At 28.5% G+C, this 21,087-nt stretch overlaps 6 protein-coding genes across 6 annotated transcripts; 4 read left to right on the plus strand and 2 right to left on the minus strand.

Annotated features, from left to right (window-relative positions):
• Positions 1-497: 497 nt before the first annotated feature.
• Positions 498-2,478, plus strand: EIN_201560 (hypothetical protein; the record flags this gene model as incomplete). The annotated part of the gene is made up of 2 exons (XM_004256354.1): positions 498-752; positions 784-2,478. 2 exons carry the CDS (start codon positions 498-500, stop codon positions 2,476-2,478), a joined length of 1,950 nt encoding a protein of 649 aa, XP_004256402.1.
• Positions 2,479-5,187: 2,709 nt separating this feature from the next.
• On the plus strand, positions 5,188-7,764 carry EIN_201570 (hypothetical protein; the record flags this gene model as incomplete). The annotated part of the gene is made up of 1 exon (XM_004256355.1): positions 5,188-7,764. The coding sequence occupies one exon, from the start codon at positions 5,188-5,190 to the stop codon at positions 7,762-7,764; it is 2,577 nt and encodes an 858-aa protein (XP_004256403.1).
• Positions 7,765-9,977: 2,213 nt separating this feature from the next.
• EIN_201580 (hypothetical protein) lies at positions 9,978-11,480 on the minus strand (the record flags this gene model as incomplete). Its single annotated transcript, XM_004256356.1, has 1 exon — positions 9,978-11,480. One exon carries the CDS (start codon positions 11,478-11,480, stop codon positions 9,978-9,980), a length of 1,503 nt encoding a protein of 500 aa, XP_004256404.1.
• Positions 11,481-12,802: 1,322 nt separating this feature from the next.
• EIN_201590 (hypothetical protein) lies at positions 12,803-16,018 on the minus strand (the record flags this gene model as incomplete). The annotated part of the gene is made up of 1 exon (XM_004256357.1): positions 12,803-16,018. The coding sequence occupies one exon, from the start codon at positions 16,016-16,018 to the stop codon at positions 12,803-12,805; it is 3,216 nt and encodes a 1,071-aa protein (XP_004256405.1).
• A 608-nt stretch (positions 16,019-16,626) lies between these two features.
• EIN_201600 (hypothetical protein) lies at positions 16,627-17,404 on the plus strand (the record flags this gene model as incomplete). Its single annotated transcript, XM_004256358.1, has 2 exons — positions 16,627-16,761; positions 16,850-17,404. 2 exons carry the CDS (start codon positions 16,627-16,629, stop codon positions 17,402-17,404), a joined length of 690 nt encoding a protein of 229 aa, XP_004256406.1.
• A 102-nt stretch (positions 17,405-17,506) lies between these two features.
• EIN_201610 (hypothetical protein) lies at positions 17,507-17,904 on the plus strand (the record flags this gene model as incomplete). The annotated part of the gene is made up of 2 exons (XM_004256359.1): positions 17,507-17,612; positions 17,636-17,904. 2 exons carry the CDS (start codon positions 17,507-17,509, stop codon positions 17,902-17,904), a joined length of 375 nt encoding a protein of 124 aa, XP_004256407.1.
• Between the last annotated feature and the right edge of the window lie 3,183 nt (positions 17,905-21,087).

Genomic DNA, 21,087 nt, shown 5'->3' on the forward strand with positions numbered 1-21,087 from the left:
AAATAATTTCAATAAGTATACAATCATAATATGAACACGTTTAATTCATGTTTTGTTATTTCCCGTCTCAAGTTCGCGAGATATAATTATTGTTTTTGTTTACTGATTATCGTAACGATTTTTTGATTGTTTTTAATTTTTTGGCATTTATGACAAATTATTACCATTATTTAAAATTTAACTTTGACTCGAAATATTAAGTGTAAATTATAACTTGAGTTATGAAAGTGGGCCTTATGGGGAACTGAACATTATGGATTTGTTTTTTGTATCCTCAGAAAAATATTTTTTAATAAGGATAGCTTTTGTCCTGAGGATACACCTTATCCTCAAGAAACCCTTTAGAGGAAATCAGTGCTCTTAAAAATGTGAATGAACTGAACATGATCGACACCAAAAAATTCTCTTTTATGAACAAATTGATCGCATTTGTTATTAAAGTGAATCCAAAATTACTGAATGAGATTGGGATATTACCCAATTTGGAAGGTGACTTCATGACATACAATGAAAATTCCAAATTTGAAATTTGGAACTGTAGTTCTGTTTCAAATGAAATTATAGATTGTTTAAACGACATGGATGAAAACAATATCAAAAGTAACATTCTTGACAAACGAATTGTTTTCTCCAAAGCCAAAGTTGAGTCCAATCAATCAATGTGTGGGAGAATAGACGAAAGAGTTGCTAAAATAGCAATAACCGCACAAAACAGTTTGAATAAGAACGAGGCAAAAGACACTTCAAAAGATGTTGGGAAAGGAAAAAAAGTTCAAAAAGGAGGCTTTTAAAAACAATGGGCGTCAAATTTTACAGAGTGATGTCGACGAAATGTTTTTAAAAAGTGTTGCACCACTCATTTCCATTGGAGTATCAAATGAGGCCAAATTTGATAGAGAGTTTATCAGATTAAGACGATTTGTGTTTGGGATGTGTAAGAAGAATTTCCCGAAAATTTACGGACAGAAGGAGATGAAGGAATGCAATGAATTTGAATACGGAAGTTGGAATTGTGTCGACGAATTTGTATTTGAAATTGTGATGAGAGTTATGGAAACGAAAGAGACGTGGAACGCCGTGAAAGACACTTTTGATATTTCCATTAAAATGTATTCAGATTTACTGACAAATGCAAGTAAAATTATTAAAACCAAATTTAATAATTTTAAAGTCATTCCAAACCAAAGAGGAAAGTTCAAAGCAGTTGGTGAAGTGTATGAGGACTTGGGAGTACCTGAAGAATTTGGGTCGATCGATTTTGTGAATTTTGGCGTTGACACAAAAGAGGTTTTACTGGACAAAGAATGCACTTTCGATGTTGGAAAAACACAAAGCGTCAACGACTATTCTGTAAAAATTGATGCGTTAATTAATGGGAGAAGTATGAGTGATAAAAATGTGTTTGTAGTAGTTAACAAAGTTGTTTTAATGAGACCAAAGAACGACGAACTCTACACAAATAAAATTAGAAGTGTCAACCAAATTGCACAGAAATTGAGAGGTAACTGCCAACTAACAAAAATTGATGTTCTTGACACTAAATTGTGGGAAAATGCTACAACTAAATATATTGAGAACATTTGTACTAATCTTGGGAATGGTTTTAATATGAGAACGTTTGATGCAAAACTTGGGCCAATGAGAAACGAAGACGAAAAGTTTGACTTGTTGAAAGATGTTTTAAAGCTTTCATATAAAACAAGAAATGCACAAGGAATTAACTTGAATGGAGACTCAATGACTTTAACACAACTCTCTTATGTTGATGACGAAAAAGCCGAAACTTTTGTTGTTTTCCAAGACAAGATGTGTTTGCTTGATGTCAACAAATCGTGTTGTTACAAATCAGAGAAACAAAATATATTAGACAAACGCGTCTTTTTCGATGAACTTCTGACAGAGAATAAAGTGAAAGTAATGTCAAAGAAATGTATTTGTGGGAAAATAGACGAGATGATAATGGCATTTTATTCCAGAAATTTAGAGTCGTGTAAAACGGATGAAAAACTGAAAAAAATTTTGACATTAATTTTCAGCACAGAAGAATTCCAAAGTGAAGATATGTTTACAAAGTCGTTTAATATGAAAAGAGAAATTGTTTTCAATGTAATTCAAAACGATGAAATGCGAGAGATGATGTTCCAGTTCACAACACTAAGTGAACAAAACGAACTCGATGCACAAACTGTATTTGACAGAATGAACAATTACAAAGATCTTCAACATACTATTGACATTTTGAACGCAAAGTTAGAAAAAGCAAATGAAAACTTAAAACAACACAAAGAAAACAATGAAAACGGTATTGATTTTAACCAAGTTCATATATTACAGAATCGTATAAATCAACTTGAAAAAACCATTGCATCACAAAAGAACGAATTTGATGAGAAAATAAAAAGAATGGAAGAAATCAATGAAGAGAAAGATAGACAAATTCAACAATTGATCGAACAATTGTCTAAATTGTCTAAGTAAAAAAATCTTTTCTTTTTTGTTTAGACTCTATTTGAGAAATAATAAAACACCCATTGAAGCATTTTTTATCATTTGTAAAAAAGTGGAAAACCCGCTTCAGGAAAAAAACCAGGCGTTTTCAAAATATTTATTGCCGAAAATGTGGTATAATAACGTACGAATTTATAAGAGAAAATGAACATTTTGGTGATAAAATGGTGACGAGGTAATTAGCATCTTTATTTTGGAAACCTCTGAAAAAAACCGCTTTTGATGGTTAAATGATAATATGATTATAGTTTTTTGTATAGTTTATTCTTTTCCTTTTTTTCGATTTGATTCAAAAAACAAGGTTTACAAGAACATCTATTACTTTTTCAAGATGCCGATGTTTGTTATTGAAATTTGTGAATTTTTTTTATGTAAAGTAAAGGCTGGATTTGCCGAATGATAAAAGGAGGAGCAAGAAAGATTGACTTCGAAACTGTTCTTTGAAGCCAAAATAACCAAAAAAAACATCTTAAAATTAATTTAATTAAGTGAAAAAATAATGAACTTTTTATTTAATATTTTTTCAATTTTTTGCAGAAATAAAAAACTCAAAAACACTAACCCGCGAGTGTACCTTTTTTCACACCCCCTTTCACTTCTTAATAATTTTTTCATTTTTTAATCATCCATTAAACAAATACTCAACAGTCAAATCAATTACCTCTCGAGCAACATAATAAATAAATCAACTTTCATGTGTTTTACTATGACCACTTTTCAACGTCTCTCAGCAAAGACCGACTGCACCTTTATTTCACACCCCCTCTTGTTGGATTCCTCATTCGCTCAGAAATGCATTTCAAAGCCAAACTAAAAAACGCACTTTGGATTTACTCACCAACTGAACGTGAGTGCATCCATAACCAGCGGTTTTTCAAGTTCCTGTCAAGCAAGCGATAAATGACTCGTTTATTCGTTGTACTTGCTTTTTTGAAACTTTTTATAAAATAAACGAAACAATTTTTAGCATTGGTCAATAAAAACGGTGTAAAACAGATAATTTGGTGTAAATTATCAGAAGCGGTAAAAGGGCGCTGCACATGTCCGTTAGAATTTTTCGAGTTTTTTGCTTTTTTTCACAAAAACCTCAATTATTTGAGGCAAATTAAAACTTTGGTTATAATTGTGTGGAATTTTATCAGTAAATGGTAGTAAAGCGGTTTTTCCCGCCGTGCAGAGAAATGTTAAAAAAGACTGGGAGGATACTGTGGACGATCCGAAAGTGCGGCAATCATTTCTGTATGGTGAATAAATTCAAGTTTATTGTGTGTTTTTGTGTGTTATTCAATACATTTGGTTAAAAAATATTTGTATGCCGAGAAAAAACACCCCATTTTTTCACAATTTAAAAGGGCAATATTTGGTTATTGGATAAGTTTTCATCATAAAACAATAAGAATTTGGTTATTAAAATACAAAAAAGATCTAAAGTGGTTTTTCGCCACCGTATTATTTTTTATTTTAAAACTCGGCAAAATGCCAAAAAACGTTATTCTTCTATACAATAAAACAAGTAAATGGTAGTGAAGCGGTTTTCCCGCCAGCCAAAATGCTTGCCCAAAAGTGCATTTTAATAAAAATGTTGAAAACATCATGGAGACAATGACTGTTATCAATCCAATACGTTATTAAGAAGACATGATGCCAAAGTGAAAGTTGATGTGTTGTTTATCTTAAATGTGTTTTTATACTTTTATTCACTAATTATAAAAAATGATTATCAACAACTTTCTTACTATTTGATGGACTATCTTGTTCATTTTATTGCAGTAAATATATGTAACATTTTGGGATTTAAGCACATACTTTTATAAAGAAGAATAAAATTACCAATATCATTAATAAAATTATTATAATTTATACTATAACTTGTTTCAAAAAATGAATCAAATGGTGGGTGTGGAAAGTAATGAAAACCACTTAACACTTGTATAGTTCAAAAGAGACACACAACAACAACCACGGCTTCGATACGTTGTGTCAAATGAATCAATTCTTGTTCATTCTATTCGGATTTGAGCATAAGAAAAATGATAATTATGGTTTATATAATTATTTAATAGTAAATTTATTAATTTTATTACAGTAAATATATTTTTTAATGTGATAATAACAAAAATTTATAGTAAAAATAACATTTTGGGATTTTAGCAAATACCTTTTACATTAATAATTAAAATTATAAAATTATAGTTTTTAAAAAAACAATTTATTGTTATTATATTATGAAACTTAACTATATAAATTTACTTGGCGACAATTACGATAATGTGGTATTATTTACTTCTAAAAACAATTTTAAAACAATTTTAGGGAAAATTGTTGTTTCCAATTATTTCCTAATAGACCTACCGTTATAATCGGTATTTTAAAAGACTGGTTTAAGGCATATATTCAATAAAAATTGGTAAGTGCCTGACTGTGGTTGTCTGAGAAAGTTTAAAAACAGAAATAAAATATAAAAAAGTATATTTCTATTTAAAGAATTGGTCTAAAAATAAATAAAATAATTTACAAAAATAACTTTTTTGTATCTTTTTTTAATTAGACTTTTTTATTAAGTTATTATAATATTTATTATAATAATAATAAAATACTACAAATTACAATTTATTTATTATAAACTATATAATATACAAATGAGAAAAAAATTAAAAAAAACTTAAAAAATAGAAATTAATGAGTTGTTTAACATCTCGCGACATTTTCCAAATTTCCAAATACTTCAAAAACACTTCTGATTTTTTCAACATCGAGATGGTGTGTAAGAAGTGTCGCGAGAACAACACAAACTTTATTTCAAACCCTATACCACTCACACCTCAAAATTTAAAAATCTTTGCTTACATTAAAACGTTCAACGTTTACACAACGTATTATTTTAAAGAAGCCATCTCTTTCTTTTCAAACAAAAAGTTGTTGAAAGTCAATTATATGTACCCAACAACATACACTTCTTTTTATAACAACAAAAATAAAAAATGGATATATTCCAACGTCGAGTTCACAGCACAAGATTTTGCAACGTTCGGTCTACCAATACCAAACAAAGTCAAGTCCCTTGGCAAGATGTGTTTTAGTCAAAATTTAACAATCACTGAGTTGGTTATACCAAACAACATACAACGTATTTGGGAGTCATGTTTCAAAGGATGTGAAAATCTTGTTAATATCACTTTGTCGAACAATTTGACATATATAGGAAATGGTTGTTTCGAGGACTGCCAAAAGCTGGAAACCATAAAATTCACTCAAAATGTGATATTCCTTGGAGAAAAGTGCTTTAAAAATTGTTTCAAACTGAAAGAAGTTATTCTGCCGCCATTCATTAATATGCTTGGGACAGAAACTTTTGATGGGTGTTATAGTATGAGTAACATTGTTATAGGAAACAGTGTGACTTCTATTGGGAGTAATTGCTTTGCTGGTTGTAAACAACTCAAGTCTATTGAACTCCCACAAAGTGTCTATTTTATTAACGACAAATGCTTTAAAAATTGTTTTCGGTTGCAACGAGTTGTTCTCCCAAAATTTCTTAAAAAACTGGGGAAAGAGGTTTTTGAGAATTGTTTGAAACTGTCGAACATCACACTTCCCAATTCAGTGAGTTCAATGGGAGAGTATTGTTTCAAAAATTGTGATTTGCTTAAAGAAGCTGTTCTATCAAGTGCCCTGACTGCCATCCCCAGTTATTGTTATTACAACTGCAAAAATCTGCGGTGTGTGTATATCCCACAGAACGTGAAATTACTTGGGAATGTCCCCTTTAAGAAGTGCCCCAAATTACGGAGTGTATTTTTCGATGGAGATGTCATTGAGTTTGGGGACATCTGTGAATGTGAGTCCGTGTACGTTATTAACGACAAATGTAAGAACTTAGCCGGAGAGTTTAAAAGAAAGAAACAAAAGTATAAAGTCTACAGTCAGGCAGACAACGAGACGAAAGCGACAATAGAACGGTTAAGACGACAGACGGATTATAATGAGATGTTGTATCGCACTCATTTGACTCAAAATGAATTCTTCGAGGTCTCAAAATACTTCAAAAGTGTTCAAGACTATATCAACAGCGAATTTGTGTGTAAAACATTTAGAAATAACAATGAGAGGTTTAATGCTAATCCGATTCCTTATGACAAAACGTCGTGGAAAGTGTTCAAACGCATCACTAATGTGAATGTTTATGATGAAATGCATTTTAATGTCAAATTCAAATACTATTTGTTGAACAAGATGGTCACTATTTGGTATGAAGTCGATAATGCAACTGTTGTGAATAATCACAACAAAAATTGGAAATACAAGAATGTCAAATACACGAAAGAAGACCGAGTGATGTACAATGGAACGATGTCAGAGGGTGTACATTCCCTTGGCGAAGATTGTTTTGAACAAGTCGCTTCAATATGTAAATTTGTGATTCCTTCGACAATCAGTCGAATTGGAAATTCGTGTTTTTCGTCATGCACAAATTTGTGTACAATAAGGCTGTCGGACAATTTAACATCTATAGGAGACTACTGCTTTTGTGGGTGTAAAAAACTTGAAACAATTGCATTGAGTTCCAGAACTTGTTACATTGGAAAGGGGTGTTTTAAAGATTGCAGTCAATTGAATGAAGTGGTTTTGCCAAAGTATCTTCCAGAGCTTCAAAATGAAGTGTTTTCCAATTGTTCTAATTTAAGAGGAATAGAACTCCCACAGACTCTTCAAACGATTGGAGAAAGGTGTTTTGAAAATTGTCGCAGCATCACGGAAATTGCATTTCCAAAGAACGTTCAAAATGTTTTTCAAAATGCTTTCAGTGGGTGCCAAAAACTTGAGTTGATGTATTTTACAACGACAATGACAAGTGTTGAGAAGAATTCGTTTGTGATGTGTCCAAACATAAAGAACGTTGTTTTTGAAGAAAATGATAATACAATTTCTCTGGTGTTTGACAATGTTTTTCCCACGACTTTTTGGGTGGGAAAAACAAATAAAAAATTACTTTGTGAGACGAAGAACAACGTCAAAGAAATATCTGATGCACCCAAAAAGGTATTAGAAAGAGTAGAGAAGTATCGGAGTTTGTTTAATTATACAAAAGAAGATCTTATAGAAAACACACAAGTGAAAAATGATCAACACAAAGTCGATTCGGGGTTGGAAGAACAGAAAGAAAGTGATTTTTCAATCGAAGAACAAATTGAAGAGAAACAAAATGCTATTGCAAAGTTCAGTTTGTATATTGAAATTCCAATTCCATTAGAATAATCAAATACATAATAAGTTATATGGAATTCATTGTAGAGAGTGAAATAGTTTGAATGAAGAGTCATTATATTGGTAATGTATTGTATTTTTTTATTTGGTCAATAATTAATATAACATAATAAAAATTTATTATTTTGAATGCAGTAATGTTTTGGTTTTATAATATAATCAAAGGCGTCTATTTGTTGTAAATGAGTGAATTTTGTAAAAAATTCTTTTTAATATTGAAATTTATTTTTTATAAACAATTTAGTTTTTAATTCAACAAAAGTTACAAGTTCGAGAACAAAATATTTGATTGTCGTACACAAAATGATTGGCATTTGTATGACAAATAAGCAAGTTCGACAATTTTAATTTCGACAAATAGACGCCTTTGACTGTACTATTAACTATTGTTTGCTGACTTTTTATTAAATTAATAAATCAAAGTATTTTGAAATTAATTAAAAGTCGCCTGGTAACAACAAAATATTATATGTATTTGTGTTCAACATTGTACACCTTTATTATATATTTCCATTTTTTAAATTTCAAATAAAATTGGTCTGTAAACGTTAAATGGTGAACAAAAAAATTTAATTAATTGTAAAAAATAAACATGAGATAAAACGTGACTAACATTAAACAATAAGATATAATTTTTAATTTTTTTCTCATTATTTGTTTTTCTTATTTAAAAAATACAAGACGATATCATTTTCAATTGACTGATGGTGGTCTTAAGTTTGGATAATATAATTTTGATTTCTTATTTCTTATTTGTATTTGTTAAATTATTAACATTAGAATTATTATAATAGTATTTTTTATACAATAAAAATAACTATAAAATTATTACTTACTTACTATATTATTTAAATAATTTAGTAAGTAACAGGCATTTTCAAAATAATTATTGCCGAAAATGTGGTATTATAATGTACGAATTTATAATAATAAACAAACGTTTTGGTTATTACAGTAGGGAAAATGAACCTTAGCCCAGGAAATGTACTTTAGCCCAAAGAAATTCCTATATTTTTTTTTAAACACGGGTTTTTACTAAAAAAACAAATATTTTAGAAAATTGACTTTTATTTAGGTATAGTTTATTATTTTAATATAACAATAGAAAATAATTAGTTTTTCTTTGGGCTAAGGTTTAATGGCACAACTGTAAATGGTGACGTTGGTAATTAGGATAAATATTTTGGAAACTTTCTTAGTTAATAATTCTAAGCTTCACATATTAAAATGAATAATTATATTTGTTATTACTTAAAAATTATTTAAAAAGTAAATACATGTATAATAATATTTATTATTTTTTATAATAATGAAAATACATTATTATAAAATAATGTATTTTCTTCATTAAAAAAAACTTCGACAAAAATCGGTGTTCTTATTATGAAAACAATTTTAAAAAAACTGACCAACAAAATAAAAACGTTCAATGGTATTTTCATGTATAATAATCTTAAAAATCAAGGCCATGGTTACAATATTCTTTCTGTTTTTCCAGTTGTGTTTTTCCACTCTTAATTGCCAACCTGGGTATTATTCACAAGGAACTCGATGCATTAAATGTCTTCCAGGAACTTATAAGTTACATTGGGGATCACAACCTTGTTCAAATTGTCCTCCAAATACATTTTCACGATTTGGTTATGCGTTTTGCAACAAGTGCTCACTAGGGTACATTTCAAATGAAGGTTCTGAACGCTGTGTATTGCCTCCGTATAATCAGTTACCAAACCCAAAATAGTAGATAAAGGAGAGAGAAAAAGATAAACGATTTTTTATAAGTACCGTTTTTGTTGTGTTGTTGTTTATTATTTATATAAATAATATTGTACCAATATTGAATTTAATAAAATATATAGTCAGTCTGAAAACGTTGTCCGCTCTCCAAAGTTGTCAAGACATTTTTGGACCATTAAAACTGAAATAAATCAAGAAACAGTTCGAAACATTCCCAAAACATTGTTTCATAATTTTTACTGGGATTTGAACGTTTTTACCTAATTCCTAAATTTTTCAACTTATTTTGTGTAAAAATTTGTCAAATGAACAACGTTTTTAGACAGACTTAACTTAAATTTTATTCAATGTTATTCAACCAAAAATCACATTCTAAAATGTACCAGTCTTGAATTTATCAATTTTATAACAAGTTTAAAATAATTATCAACTCGGAGATTAAAAACAAATAAAAACCAATTTGAATGTTAAATTATAAACAGCATAACGAAACCCACAATCAAAAACATAAAGTCCATCACACTTTCAACACCCTCTCTCAAGTTATCATTCTTTTCCAAAATACACTTTCCCATAGTTGTACACACATATCCATCTCTACAATTTCCACAAACGGGCTCACACCCCTTTTCCCATAAATATTTTCCAACATCAACTGACGTGTTTGTGACCGTGCACTCACTGTCTAAACATTTCAATGCTGTTGCATTACATTCTTTAATTTTCTGAATTTTTTCGAGCTTCTGAAAAACCGCGTTTGTCAATTCCACATATTGTCCTTCAGTGCATTTGAAAGTGATGACAAAGCAATTTGAAAACTGAATATTATTCGTTCCAAACCCAAATTTGAGACCAACCTTTGTTCCATTTTGATATATAACGTATTTCAAATTCGATTCAATCAATTGAGCTCTGGTAAAGTCTTTCACGTTGGTCGCGCCAGGAACAAGATACAAATTAATTTCGCCAATCACCAAATTGAAATTTGCTTCAAAGTCAAATGTGATATCCTTAAAATACTCGTGAAAGATCATTGGTGTTGAATTTATCAGTATAATTGATATTCTCTTGTCGCCCTTTTGAGGTACAAATTTTGGTGGTTTTGCAGTTACGGTTGTGAAATTAGAGACGTCTCCAAATTGATAAAAGAACCAGCTGTTGAGTTGGTGTCTGACATAGTCGGCTTGTGTGTATAATATTTCGCTCATCAGAAATTCACAATTTTCAATTTGTAATGTCTCAAATCTTTTATTTGAAACAATTTTTGATATGTTATTTAACTCAACGTCTTCAAACGTGATTTTTTCGTATCTAAAAGAAACCAAGTTGATATTCACCTTTGTCGAATAAATTGGTAGAGTAAAAGTGTGGTCCAGTTGAATGCCAAATATTTTGTTATCTATTTCGAGAAATTCAAAAGGTCTGTTACAATCAGTCACCTGCACTTTAGCCTCTTTCTCCGTCTTACTCAAAACCCAAAGTGTTGGATTCACTTTTAAGTCAAAATCAGTTTCTGCAACTGTCGTTTGGACAATTGCATTTGTATCTAAAGAAAACCCTCCAGAAACTTGTGTGTATAACCCCGAGTGCATTGCAACAAAAGTAATTAATGGTTGAAATGGAAGTGTTCTAAAAAATGGTTTTACACTCCCAGCAACCATACAAATCACTTTGGTTTTGGTAGGACCAACCACTTCAAGCCATTGCCCACAACGACTAATTCTAGACCCATTTTTGTCAATGTATAAGTACTGATTATCAATGTAACAATCGGAGTTCAGATTTTTACCACGAACGGAATAGGCACTGTCTGGTATAAGTGCAAAACAATCAGAAATAAGGTCATAAGTAATATCTACAGAATTCATATTAACTGCCATAAAGTCGGACATACAAACTGGTGTTGAAATTGCACCAACACAAAGAGTTGGCAAACAAACAGTTATGAATATATAAAAGGCAAGTGACATGAATATTTTTAAGTTTTTTCACATTGATTTATCGGCAAAAGATTCATTTGAAATACAATTCTAAAAATGAAGTGACTTCCAATTGAAAATGTTTTTGCTTCAAAAAATAAAACCCCCCTTTTTATTAAATTAGGTTAATAAAACATTAATTTTATTATAGATATTTTATTGTTGTAAGTGTAAGTGTTGTTTCTCTTTTATTGTGTTTTTTACTATATATTGCACTGTAATTTGAGGATTGTTAATTAAAAAAGTTATCTTCATTTTTTGTTTTGCAATCAATAAAATAATCCATTGATACATTGAGAGTTTAATATAAATAATATCACAACCTAACTATGAATCAATTAAAATGGTTGGTTATAAAAACGCCAAAAAGTGTTTATAAAATACACAGTGTTTTATATTTGGCATTTCGTTGATTTAAATTTACCGTGGTCAAACTCCGCAAATTTTTGTCAATTTTTACTTAATATATTTTCAAATTTTTTTCTTTATTTTTTTTATAAAAATAATAAAATTTTTTATTTTTTACTTATAAAAATGTTTTAGTTATTTTACAAAAATAGATAAAAGTTTCTTTCTTTTATTTTAAATAATAATAAATGGGGTTTTTAATTCCATTTACATTGTATTAAATTCATAAAGATTTTTAAGCTAAAAAATTATCATTTTTGAACAATCTAAATTATATGAAAGTTTTATACGTGCAATTTAAATGATTTATTAATTTAGTATAATACTAATAAATATAATCGATTCAATTAGTGAATATGGTTGTATATATTGTTGGTCTTTTGGCGTTATCTTATATTTTTAGACTTTACAAATGCATTGTTATAGTAAATAATTCCAAATTATAACAATCGTTTCAGTTTTATTTACATTTTACTGAAAACTAATTTATAACATTTTAATTGTTTTTTGTCCACTTGATAACTTTATATAACTAATAATATCATCCATTCTTGTTTATTTTTACAAAACTGTATTATATTGAAACAATTTACAATTTTCAAATAATATAATCGTATGTCATAGAACAATAAGTTGAATTGATGGGTATATTAAATAATTCAGAATTAGTTATTGTAGTCGTTTATTGAATCAGTTTAAGATAATACAAAAATACAAAAAGAAAATATCGTTATCTGTCTCGAATGAAATATTTTCTAAAACGTAGAAACATAAAACAATTATTAATGTTACACAGATAAAGCATTGGGTTTACTATTTTTATATTCGTTTTTTGAATTGAAATATTTTCTAATTTAAGGTTTTTGTACATTTAATCGAAAAGTGAAGAAAGTGTAATTAACAATTCAATTAAAATTGTGGTTATTTGTATCGAAAATGCTATCCATTTTATTTTCAAATAACACGTTTTCTTTGGGCACCGAATTGTAAAAACAAAAAGCTCCAAAACTTTTCACATTTTTAGGTATTTCAAGCAATTGAGTAGTTTTATAGCCCCTGAAACAATTGTCTGAGAGACCAACAACATTGTCAGGAACTTTACCAATTAACTTTTCATCTTTTTTGATAAATTCTAAGTGCCTTTTAACGTCTTTGCGCGTAAAGAAAACATCTGTGCACTGTATTTTGTTCTTTTTAAAATTTAAATAAATTTCATAAGTCACAGGAATTTTGATTTGTGTGATTGTTTTGTTATCAAATAATACTTCTGTGATATTTTTGCAACCTTCAAATGCGTTTTGTGAGCATTTTTGTATATTGTTGTGTATTTCAACCTGTTTTAAATTATTACAATCTTTGAATGAACAAAACCCAAGTAAAGTTACTGATTTTGGTATTTCTATAGTTTGAAGTGAAACACAATTACAAAAACAAAATGCTCCAATTTCTTCAAGTTTTTCTCCCAAATGTATTCTACTTAAAGATGTACAATTTTCAAATGCAGATTTCCCAATTTTGATTAACCTTTCAGGAAGACTTAATTCTTGAAGAAAAAGTAATTCACAACACCCATTTGAACAGATTTCAGTAACACATTTTGGGAAAAAAATTTCTGTTAATTTGGTACATTGACAAAACGTGGAATTGTACACCTGACACGTTTCCTTTTTATTTTCTATAATTGAAATTGAAGAGAGTGAATAACATTTTTTAAACACCTTTTTACTCGAAAAGACCGTATCAGGAGTTGTGACGGAACTTATTTGTGTACAAATAGAAAATGCATTATCACCAATATACTCTACTGATTTTGGAATGTCAATTTGAACCAAATTTACACATGAAGAGAAAGCATGTTTTCCAATAATTTTTAAAGTTTGTGGAAGTGTGATGGAAACGAGTGAAAAACAATCAGCAAAGGCATAATCAGCGATTTCCGTGAGAGAATTAGACAATATGACATTTTGTAAATTATAACAATGTGTAAAACACGACTTTTTAATTGAAATAATTTCGTTGGGAACAACAAATTTTTGTAATTGGAATGTTTTGTTGCTTTCAAAGACTAACTTAATAAATTTAAAATTTTTGGGAATAAATCCATATTGTTCAAATTCTCTGTCTCCGAAAATAGTACAATCACAGTGTATTCCACATTTTTCAAATATTCCTTTCTCTGTTTTATTGAGTGGTAGAGTAAAACAGTGTTTTCCACATAAATTGATTGAACTTAAATTTTTACATTTAACAAAATTGTTGTTTCCAAGTTTAGTTAGAGTTGTTGGAATTGTTAAAGAATGAACATCACATCGAATACTTTGGTTTCCCAATTCTTTTACAATTCCCAAATCAAGACTTTCAAGATTTTTAATATCAAAAAAGTTTTTCATTATTCGTGTTACATTATTTGGTATTTTTACATTTAAATCTTGATGTGTTGAATACACCCCACCAAATGAATATAATTTGTTTTTATCGGTGATTTTTTCAAAATCTGAAATTGACATATTTTTATCAAAAATAAATACAATTTTGTCACATTCATACCCAAATTTTTGAAATGTATTGATCTCCTTAAAAGTCACATCAAATAAAATTTTATTTTTATAATTTGGTACTTCTAATTTAGTGAGCGAAATACAATTTTCAAAATTACGAAATCCTATTGTTGCATTTTGATTAATTTTAAGCTCTTGAAGTGATTCACAATTTTCAAAGCACTTTTTTCCAACATGTTTTATATTATTCATATTTTTGATACATTTCAAATTAATACAATTGTTGAACATAAAATCACAAAGTTTTTCAACAGAGGAAGACATTACAACGTACTCCAAATTTGTACAGTAATAAAATCCAACTTTTTTCAATTGTGTGACACTTTCACAAAAATAAAAAGATTTAATTTGTTCACAATTAAAGAAACTTACATTTTTGACTGTTTTATAATTTTCTGGAATAAAACCAACATCTCCAAGTTTATCAAAACTTTCATCTTCAAAAACGGAAAGTTCTGTTATTTTTTGGTCATTAACAAATTCGTTATTTGTATCAAACAAATTATAGTAGTTATTTGAACTCTCAAAATTTTCATAAAATTTCTCATAAATGGAAATTTCTTCAAATGAAATGACGTGTCTCACTTTATTGTTAATTGTTGGTACAACAAATTTAGTCAAATTTGAGCACAAAACAAATGTCGATGCAACCAATTCGCAATTCTCCGGGAAAACGAGTTCTTTAAGACTTTTACAAGAACAAAAAGCGGCATTTCCAACTTTTAAAACACTTTTTGGTATTTTCAAATTTTCCAAATTTCTGCAATTGAAAAATGCGGAACTTTTGATAACTTTGATTGTGTCTGGAAGATCAATAAAAGTCACATTTTCACAAAATGAAAAAGCAGAATCCGGAATGACTTGAATTCCACGTCCAATAGAAATGTGAACTAAATTTAAACAACGCTCAAAACAGCGATCTCCAATGTATATGACATGGTCTGGAATTGTAAATGCTGTCAACCCACAACTGCTAAACGCCATCATATCATAACTTTTAACACTTGTTGGTATGACCACTTCAATAAGGTGAAGACATTCCGAAAAACAAAGCATTGGAATGGTTTCAATATAATCACATAATGTCACCGAAGAAAGGGAGTTTCCTTTGAAACAGCGTGGCTTTAATTCTGTGATATTATTTGGAACCTGAAAATTCTCAACTCTAAAAAATTTTAAAAATTCTTTTCCCAAACTTTTGATATTTGGAATGAGAGAAATGGACGCGAGTGTTTGAATGATATTGTTTGGGTTTGAAAATTCAATGTTTTTAAAAGTGATGTCCCGGTCTTGTAAATCGTTTAGAAACTCATCAAGTGTTACAGAATACCACACAACGTAGTGCTCGATATCATCAATAAAAACATCTTCTTTTGTGTAAATATGTTGAGTTTCCATGAAAGGGAAAAGTTTTGTGGAATTGACAGGTATTGGATTGTAACGAAAACGGTCTAGAATACACATAAACTTGTGACATATCAAAATAGAATTAATGTAATCTTCTTTATAAAAGAAATATTTTGAAACAATCTGAAATGAAAAGACGTCGAGTCGAACGTTCATTTGAATGATAATAAAAGTTCATTTATCACATTTTTATAACAATTTAAAGTTTTAATAATAGTAAAAAACCTCAAATGAAGTTTCGACATTTTTGTTTATATTTTAAATAGTATTCACTATTTTATTCATATTGTTTTGTTAACCAACAGACGAATAATTAATAAAATCAACATCCTCATACACGTTAAAAACTCCCACTGATTGCATTAGGGTTTTAATCACTTTATGTCGTATTACATAAAGTGATTATATCACATCTCAAATTATAAAATCATTTTCAAATATAAATTTTAATGTTTTTATAAATAAAAAGTTATTTTTGGTATTGTTGTTAGAATAATAATATTATTATATGATATATTGAAACAATGAAAATAAAAGTCACTAAATAAATATTATCAAAAAAATTCACCTTTCGGAAAATAAAGACGTTGAAACTTTAAAAGTTTGTTAATTTTACTATAAGTGAATTTATAACATTTATTTAATAATAATAAATAAATATAATAATTAAAAAAAATAAATTTATTGAAAATTATTTCAACTTTTTGACGAATTTTTAATAATTTAAACACATAAAAACTTTCAGAAAAACAAAAACTATTATAATGTTCTTAATACTCTTTGCCCCTGTACTTGCTTCTTCGTTAAAAGATAAGATCACCACACATGAAGTCACTTTACCTGCCAACCTTTTAGGTGGTGAATCCAATTGGCGTATTTACACAATTTCTCAACTTTCTGTTCGTCTATATCCTTCATCAGATTCTTTGTCTAATTATTACATTGGGTATACAGACGCCAACAAATGGGACAGTACTTAAGATTCAGTCCAATACAAACAATATACTTCGAATAGATACTTTCAATGAGTATTCAGTTAGAGGCTTGTACACCAAGCCCGATGGTTCTTATGGTGTTCTTTTATGGAACACAAACACTTCACTGATTTATTTCAGAAAAGTTGATGAAACAGGAAAAGAAGTGTACACCAAACATCTTGAGCTTCAACAACAATGGATCCCTTCAAGTGTTCTTGCTGAGTCAGATAAAGGTTATGGAATTGGTGACAGTCGTGTAAATTATGGAGATGGGAAGTTCCACATATACACGCACGTCCACAGCGATCCAACAGAAGACAGCAAACAAGGACACGAAGGAGATGCTCTTTTCACAGTGACAGACGACGGTGAAGTAGAAAAAGTGTGGCCATGGGGATGCAGTCATATGATGTCTGGTTTACAGGGTTGGAATAATAAGACCAAAACAATGATTCATGTTTGTGACTTTGATTCATATCCAGGACTTGGTATTTTTGCAGAGAATTCAGACCAGTATACTCTTTATCAACATGCGGCCAATAGAGGTGGATGTACAGCCGGGTAACTTGGTGGTATAGAGGAAAATGGAGATGGTTGGGTTCTAATATTCAACTCAATTAAACCGGAGTCTACCAACACAGAAAATCCTCGAAGTCAAGTCTAGGAAATGCTGATTGCTTCAATAGGAAAGGATAAGAAAAGAATCAAAATCGACAACATTAAACAGAATGGAGAAAAAAACAAAATGGGTGCATTGCTAAGTATGGTAAAAAGTTGTTAATTGGATATCAAGAAGGTAAAGAATATCACTTGGGAGCTATGAATGGCGATATGCAACTCACAAACAAATTTGAAGTTGTCACAGATGTTACAGGTTGGGGTGATAGAGATGACTCTTTCAGAAAACTCCAAAATGGAGGAATTTTTTGGGTCAGAGCACCACAAGATAAAGGAGATAAACTTGTGATATCTGAATTTAATGGAATTGATGATGGGGATAATGTTGATTTTAATTATATGGAAACCATTGCATTGGTAATTGGATTACTGATATTGTTGTTGTAATTCAATTTATTTTTTTATGAAATGGTTCACTTCTATATTTTCATTTTAATAATAACACAGAACTGAAAGTTTTAAAAACAAATGTTTTTGTTATTTTTGATTTAAAATTAAACCACTTTTAATCAAAATACGTTTGAAATGTTTATATTTCTTGTTTTAACACTTTATATAACAAACTAAAGAAATTCAAGTGGTTCAAAAATCAAGAAATTTAGTTAATTATTATTTTAACTTTTTTTAAAAAAGTTTTATATAAAATATCATCTCTCCAATTACTTTATTATCGAATTATCTTTGAAAATTATTTATTAAATTCAATAAAATAACAAGGTAATCAATCAGTAATAATCAAACAACTCTTTCTTTTTTTCTTCATTTCTTCAATGCATATTCTTTAACTGTTATGAATCGCTCAAGATTATATTCATAATTTGAGCGCCCAAACCTCCATGAATTTTGTTGATTTGAATACTATATAATGCTATTTAAACGTGAATCATCAATAAAGGTTGATCCATGGTCGTTATAATTTTAGTCCGTTCACAACATAGAGGCACTCTTTTTAAATAAAAGAGTCATAATGGTATTATAAATGTCGATTGTAATAAACGCTCTTATTTAAATATATTGCGTTGATATTTAAAGTTGTGATTGTTTGCTATTTAAGCAATGTTCATAAATTGTTTGAATATTATTCATAATTACCACGAGTATGTATCGGAAATGTGTATAGACTCTTTTGCATGTAGAAGAGTCATAGTGATGATATCGTGTTGGTTGTGGATTTGAATTGTAATATAAATCATGTAAATTTTCATTTACATGATTTGCCGACTCTTCAAAAGCCGGTTTATTATTGGGTGCTTATATTCTGTGTGGTTAATATTTTAATTGTTTAACAAGAAAAAACAACCTGTGTATAATATTTAAACAAAGCTTGCATGACCAAATGGGAAGGCGTTTAATTGACTTTAAATAATGATACAATGAAAAGAATATTTACAAATAATTTCTGCTACCCTCAAGTTAGTGACGCCTTCGAATGCGTGTTGTAAATTAAACATGTTTATTTTTTTGTCGTTTTAATATAATTTGCACACAACACATCAATTGTATTATTCTTACTACACGTAAAGAATATTTTTGTTATTCTTGTTTTCATTTTTAGTTACATTGTCAATATTGTTTGTAGTATAAATTGGTTATTATCAATTTTCATTGTTTCCATTAATATGAATATGGAAACCATTTACAAGTTCTTTAGATTGAAGCTTATATTGTAACTGACTCCATTTGGTCGATAAGAAGATTTTTTTCGGTAGATAACTTCGTGATTAACTTTGAATGTTGTTGTTTCGAATTAATTGATGAGTTGGACTATCAAAATCTTGTTTATATATTATTTTTTATTTTTAATTATCGTATTATTGATCAAATAATGGCACGATATACTATAAATAACATGTCGAAAAATAAAAATTTTGCATCTTTATATGCAATGTTTTGAATTATTTTGTGGTTTTATAAAATATTCAATGCTTGTGACTCATTAAATATTTTTTCTTTTACACAAGTTGGAACCCCAAAACACTTTATGAGAATCATGCAGTCTGTTCTTTAAATTAAAAAAATCAAAACAACTCTATTGTGTCTCTTTTTATCTATGTTATTTAGCCATTTTTATTGTATTTTTACTTAAATTTAAAAATAATTGTTTTATTTTAAAATTTTAAATTAAAAGTATTACAGATACAGGAAAAACCAGGGAATAAATTATAAACCAGGGACCAGACTAAATTAAGCTGTTTTATTTTTGGTATATAGTTTCCTTGTTATGGAAAAATCCCCAAATAATCAGGTTTTTTGAGGATGTGTCGGTTTATTTTCAAAAAGAAGGGACCAAGTATAAAGAGACACACTGTTTTTTAAATAAAATAGAAAAAAACTAAAAATATGAAACCCTTAATTAATCATTCAGAGTTGTCTCATTTGTTAATGCCCAGCCGAGCCAAAGTAAAGTTTGTTTTTTATATTGATTTATCTTCTGTTGTAAGATACGTTTAATAAGCATCAATTATTTGCTGAATGTCTAACATTCTAATAATTTAGTTATTATTTACTTTATTTTCATGAACCGCATGAGTCACTTTTAATGCTAAACAAAAAGTGACTCATCAAATCAAACGAATGAATAGAGAAGACTATGACGTCTTTTTGAAAAAATGAATGAACGATTTAATTGAATGGTTGTGTTGAAGTTAAACAAGGTTGAACAAAAGAATAGTATTTTATAATAAAACAATAATTAATAATAATAAACTTACTATTATAACTCACATAAAGCTGTTGTTCATTCATACTTTATACAACACATTCATTTTTTTTCATCCCGTAAAATAACCGTTTTTAAGCCCAAATAATAAGAAAATTACACATTTGATTATATCTTTGCCCGTTTTATTGTATAAAATCCGCTTAATATTCAATAGTTATAATTAGTCTGGTCCCTGGTTTTTCCTGTGGTCCCTGTTAATTCCACTATCTGTAAGTAAAAAACTTTTTTGTATTTGAAATATACTATGTTGTTAACCTAAAGGTTTTAATTTTATAATATATTTTAATTAATTGTAATATATTTACTATAGTCATGGTAAAAAAGGTTGTTGAGTAAAAATGGTTGTTGATTGAATAAAGGTTCGGTTTATTTTTGTATTTCAAGAAAAGTTACAAATTTCTTCGCATCATTGAAATAATATTGAAAATATGTTTTTGAGCAAATAAAACTATTTATAACAAAGGAGCGTATTTTTAAAACAAATTGTTTTCTTCTCAATCTCAACATTTTTGTGTGTTGATTTTATAAAATGTATAACATTTTCAATTTTGAATCGAAAATTGTTTTTTTGTAATTCGAAAAACAAGTATAGTTCAATATAGTTAATATAGTTTCTGAAAAAATGAAAGTGCTTTTTTTTCACCATGTTCGAAAAATAGAACACAACCAAGGATAATCATAAAAACGATAATTGACAGTATTACAATTGGTTGTCAATTGTATAACATTAAGAGCTGTTTATTGAACATTATAGATATTACATTATTCATAATCATTGTTGTTTATCAAAAAAAGAAAATGAAAGTGTTTTTTTTCACCCCCTTTCATTTTTTGAGTAAAATAAGAAA

This window comes from Entamoeba invadens (genome assembly GCF_000330505.1).
Source record: "Entamoeba invadens IP1 unplaced genomic scaffold scaff_1105074724991, whole genome shotgun sequence".
In the NCBI taxonomy this organism is placed as follows: domain Eukaryota; phylum Evosea; order Mastigamoebida; family Endamoebidae; genus Entamoeba; species Entamoeba invadens.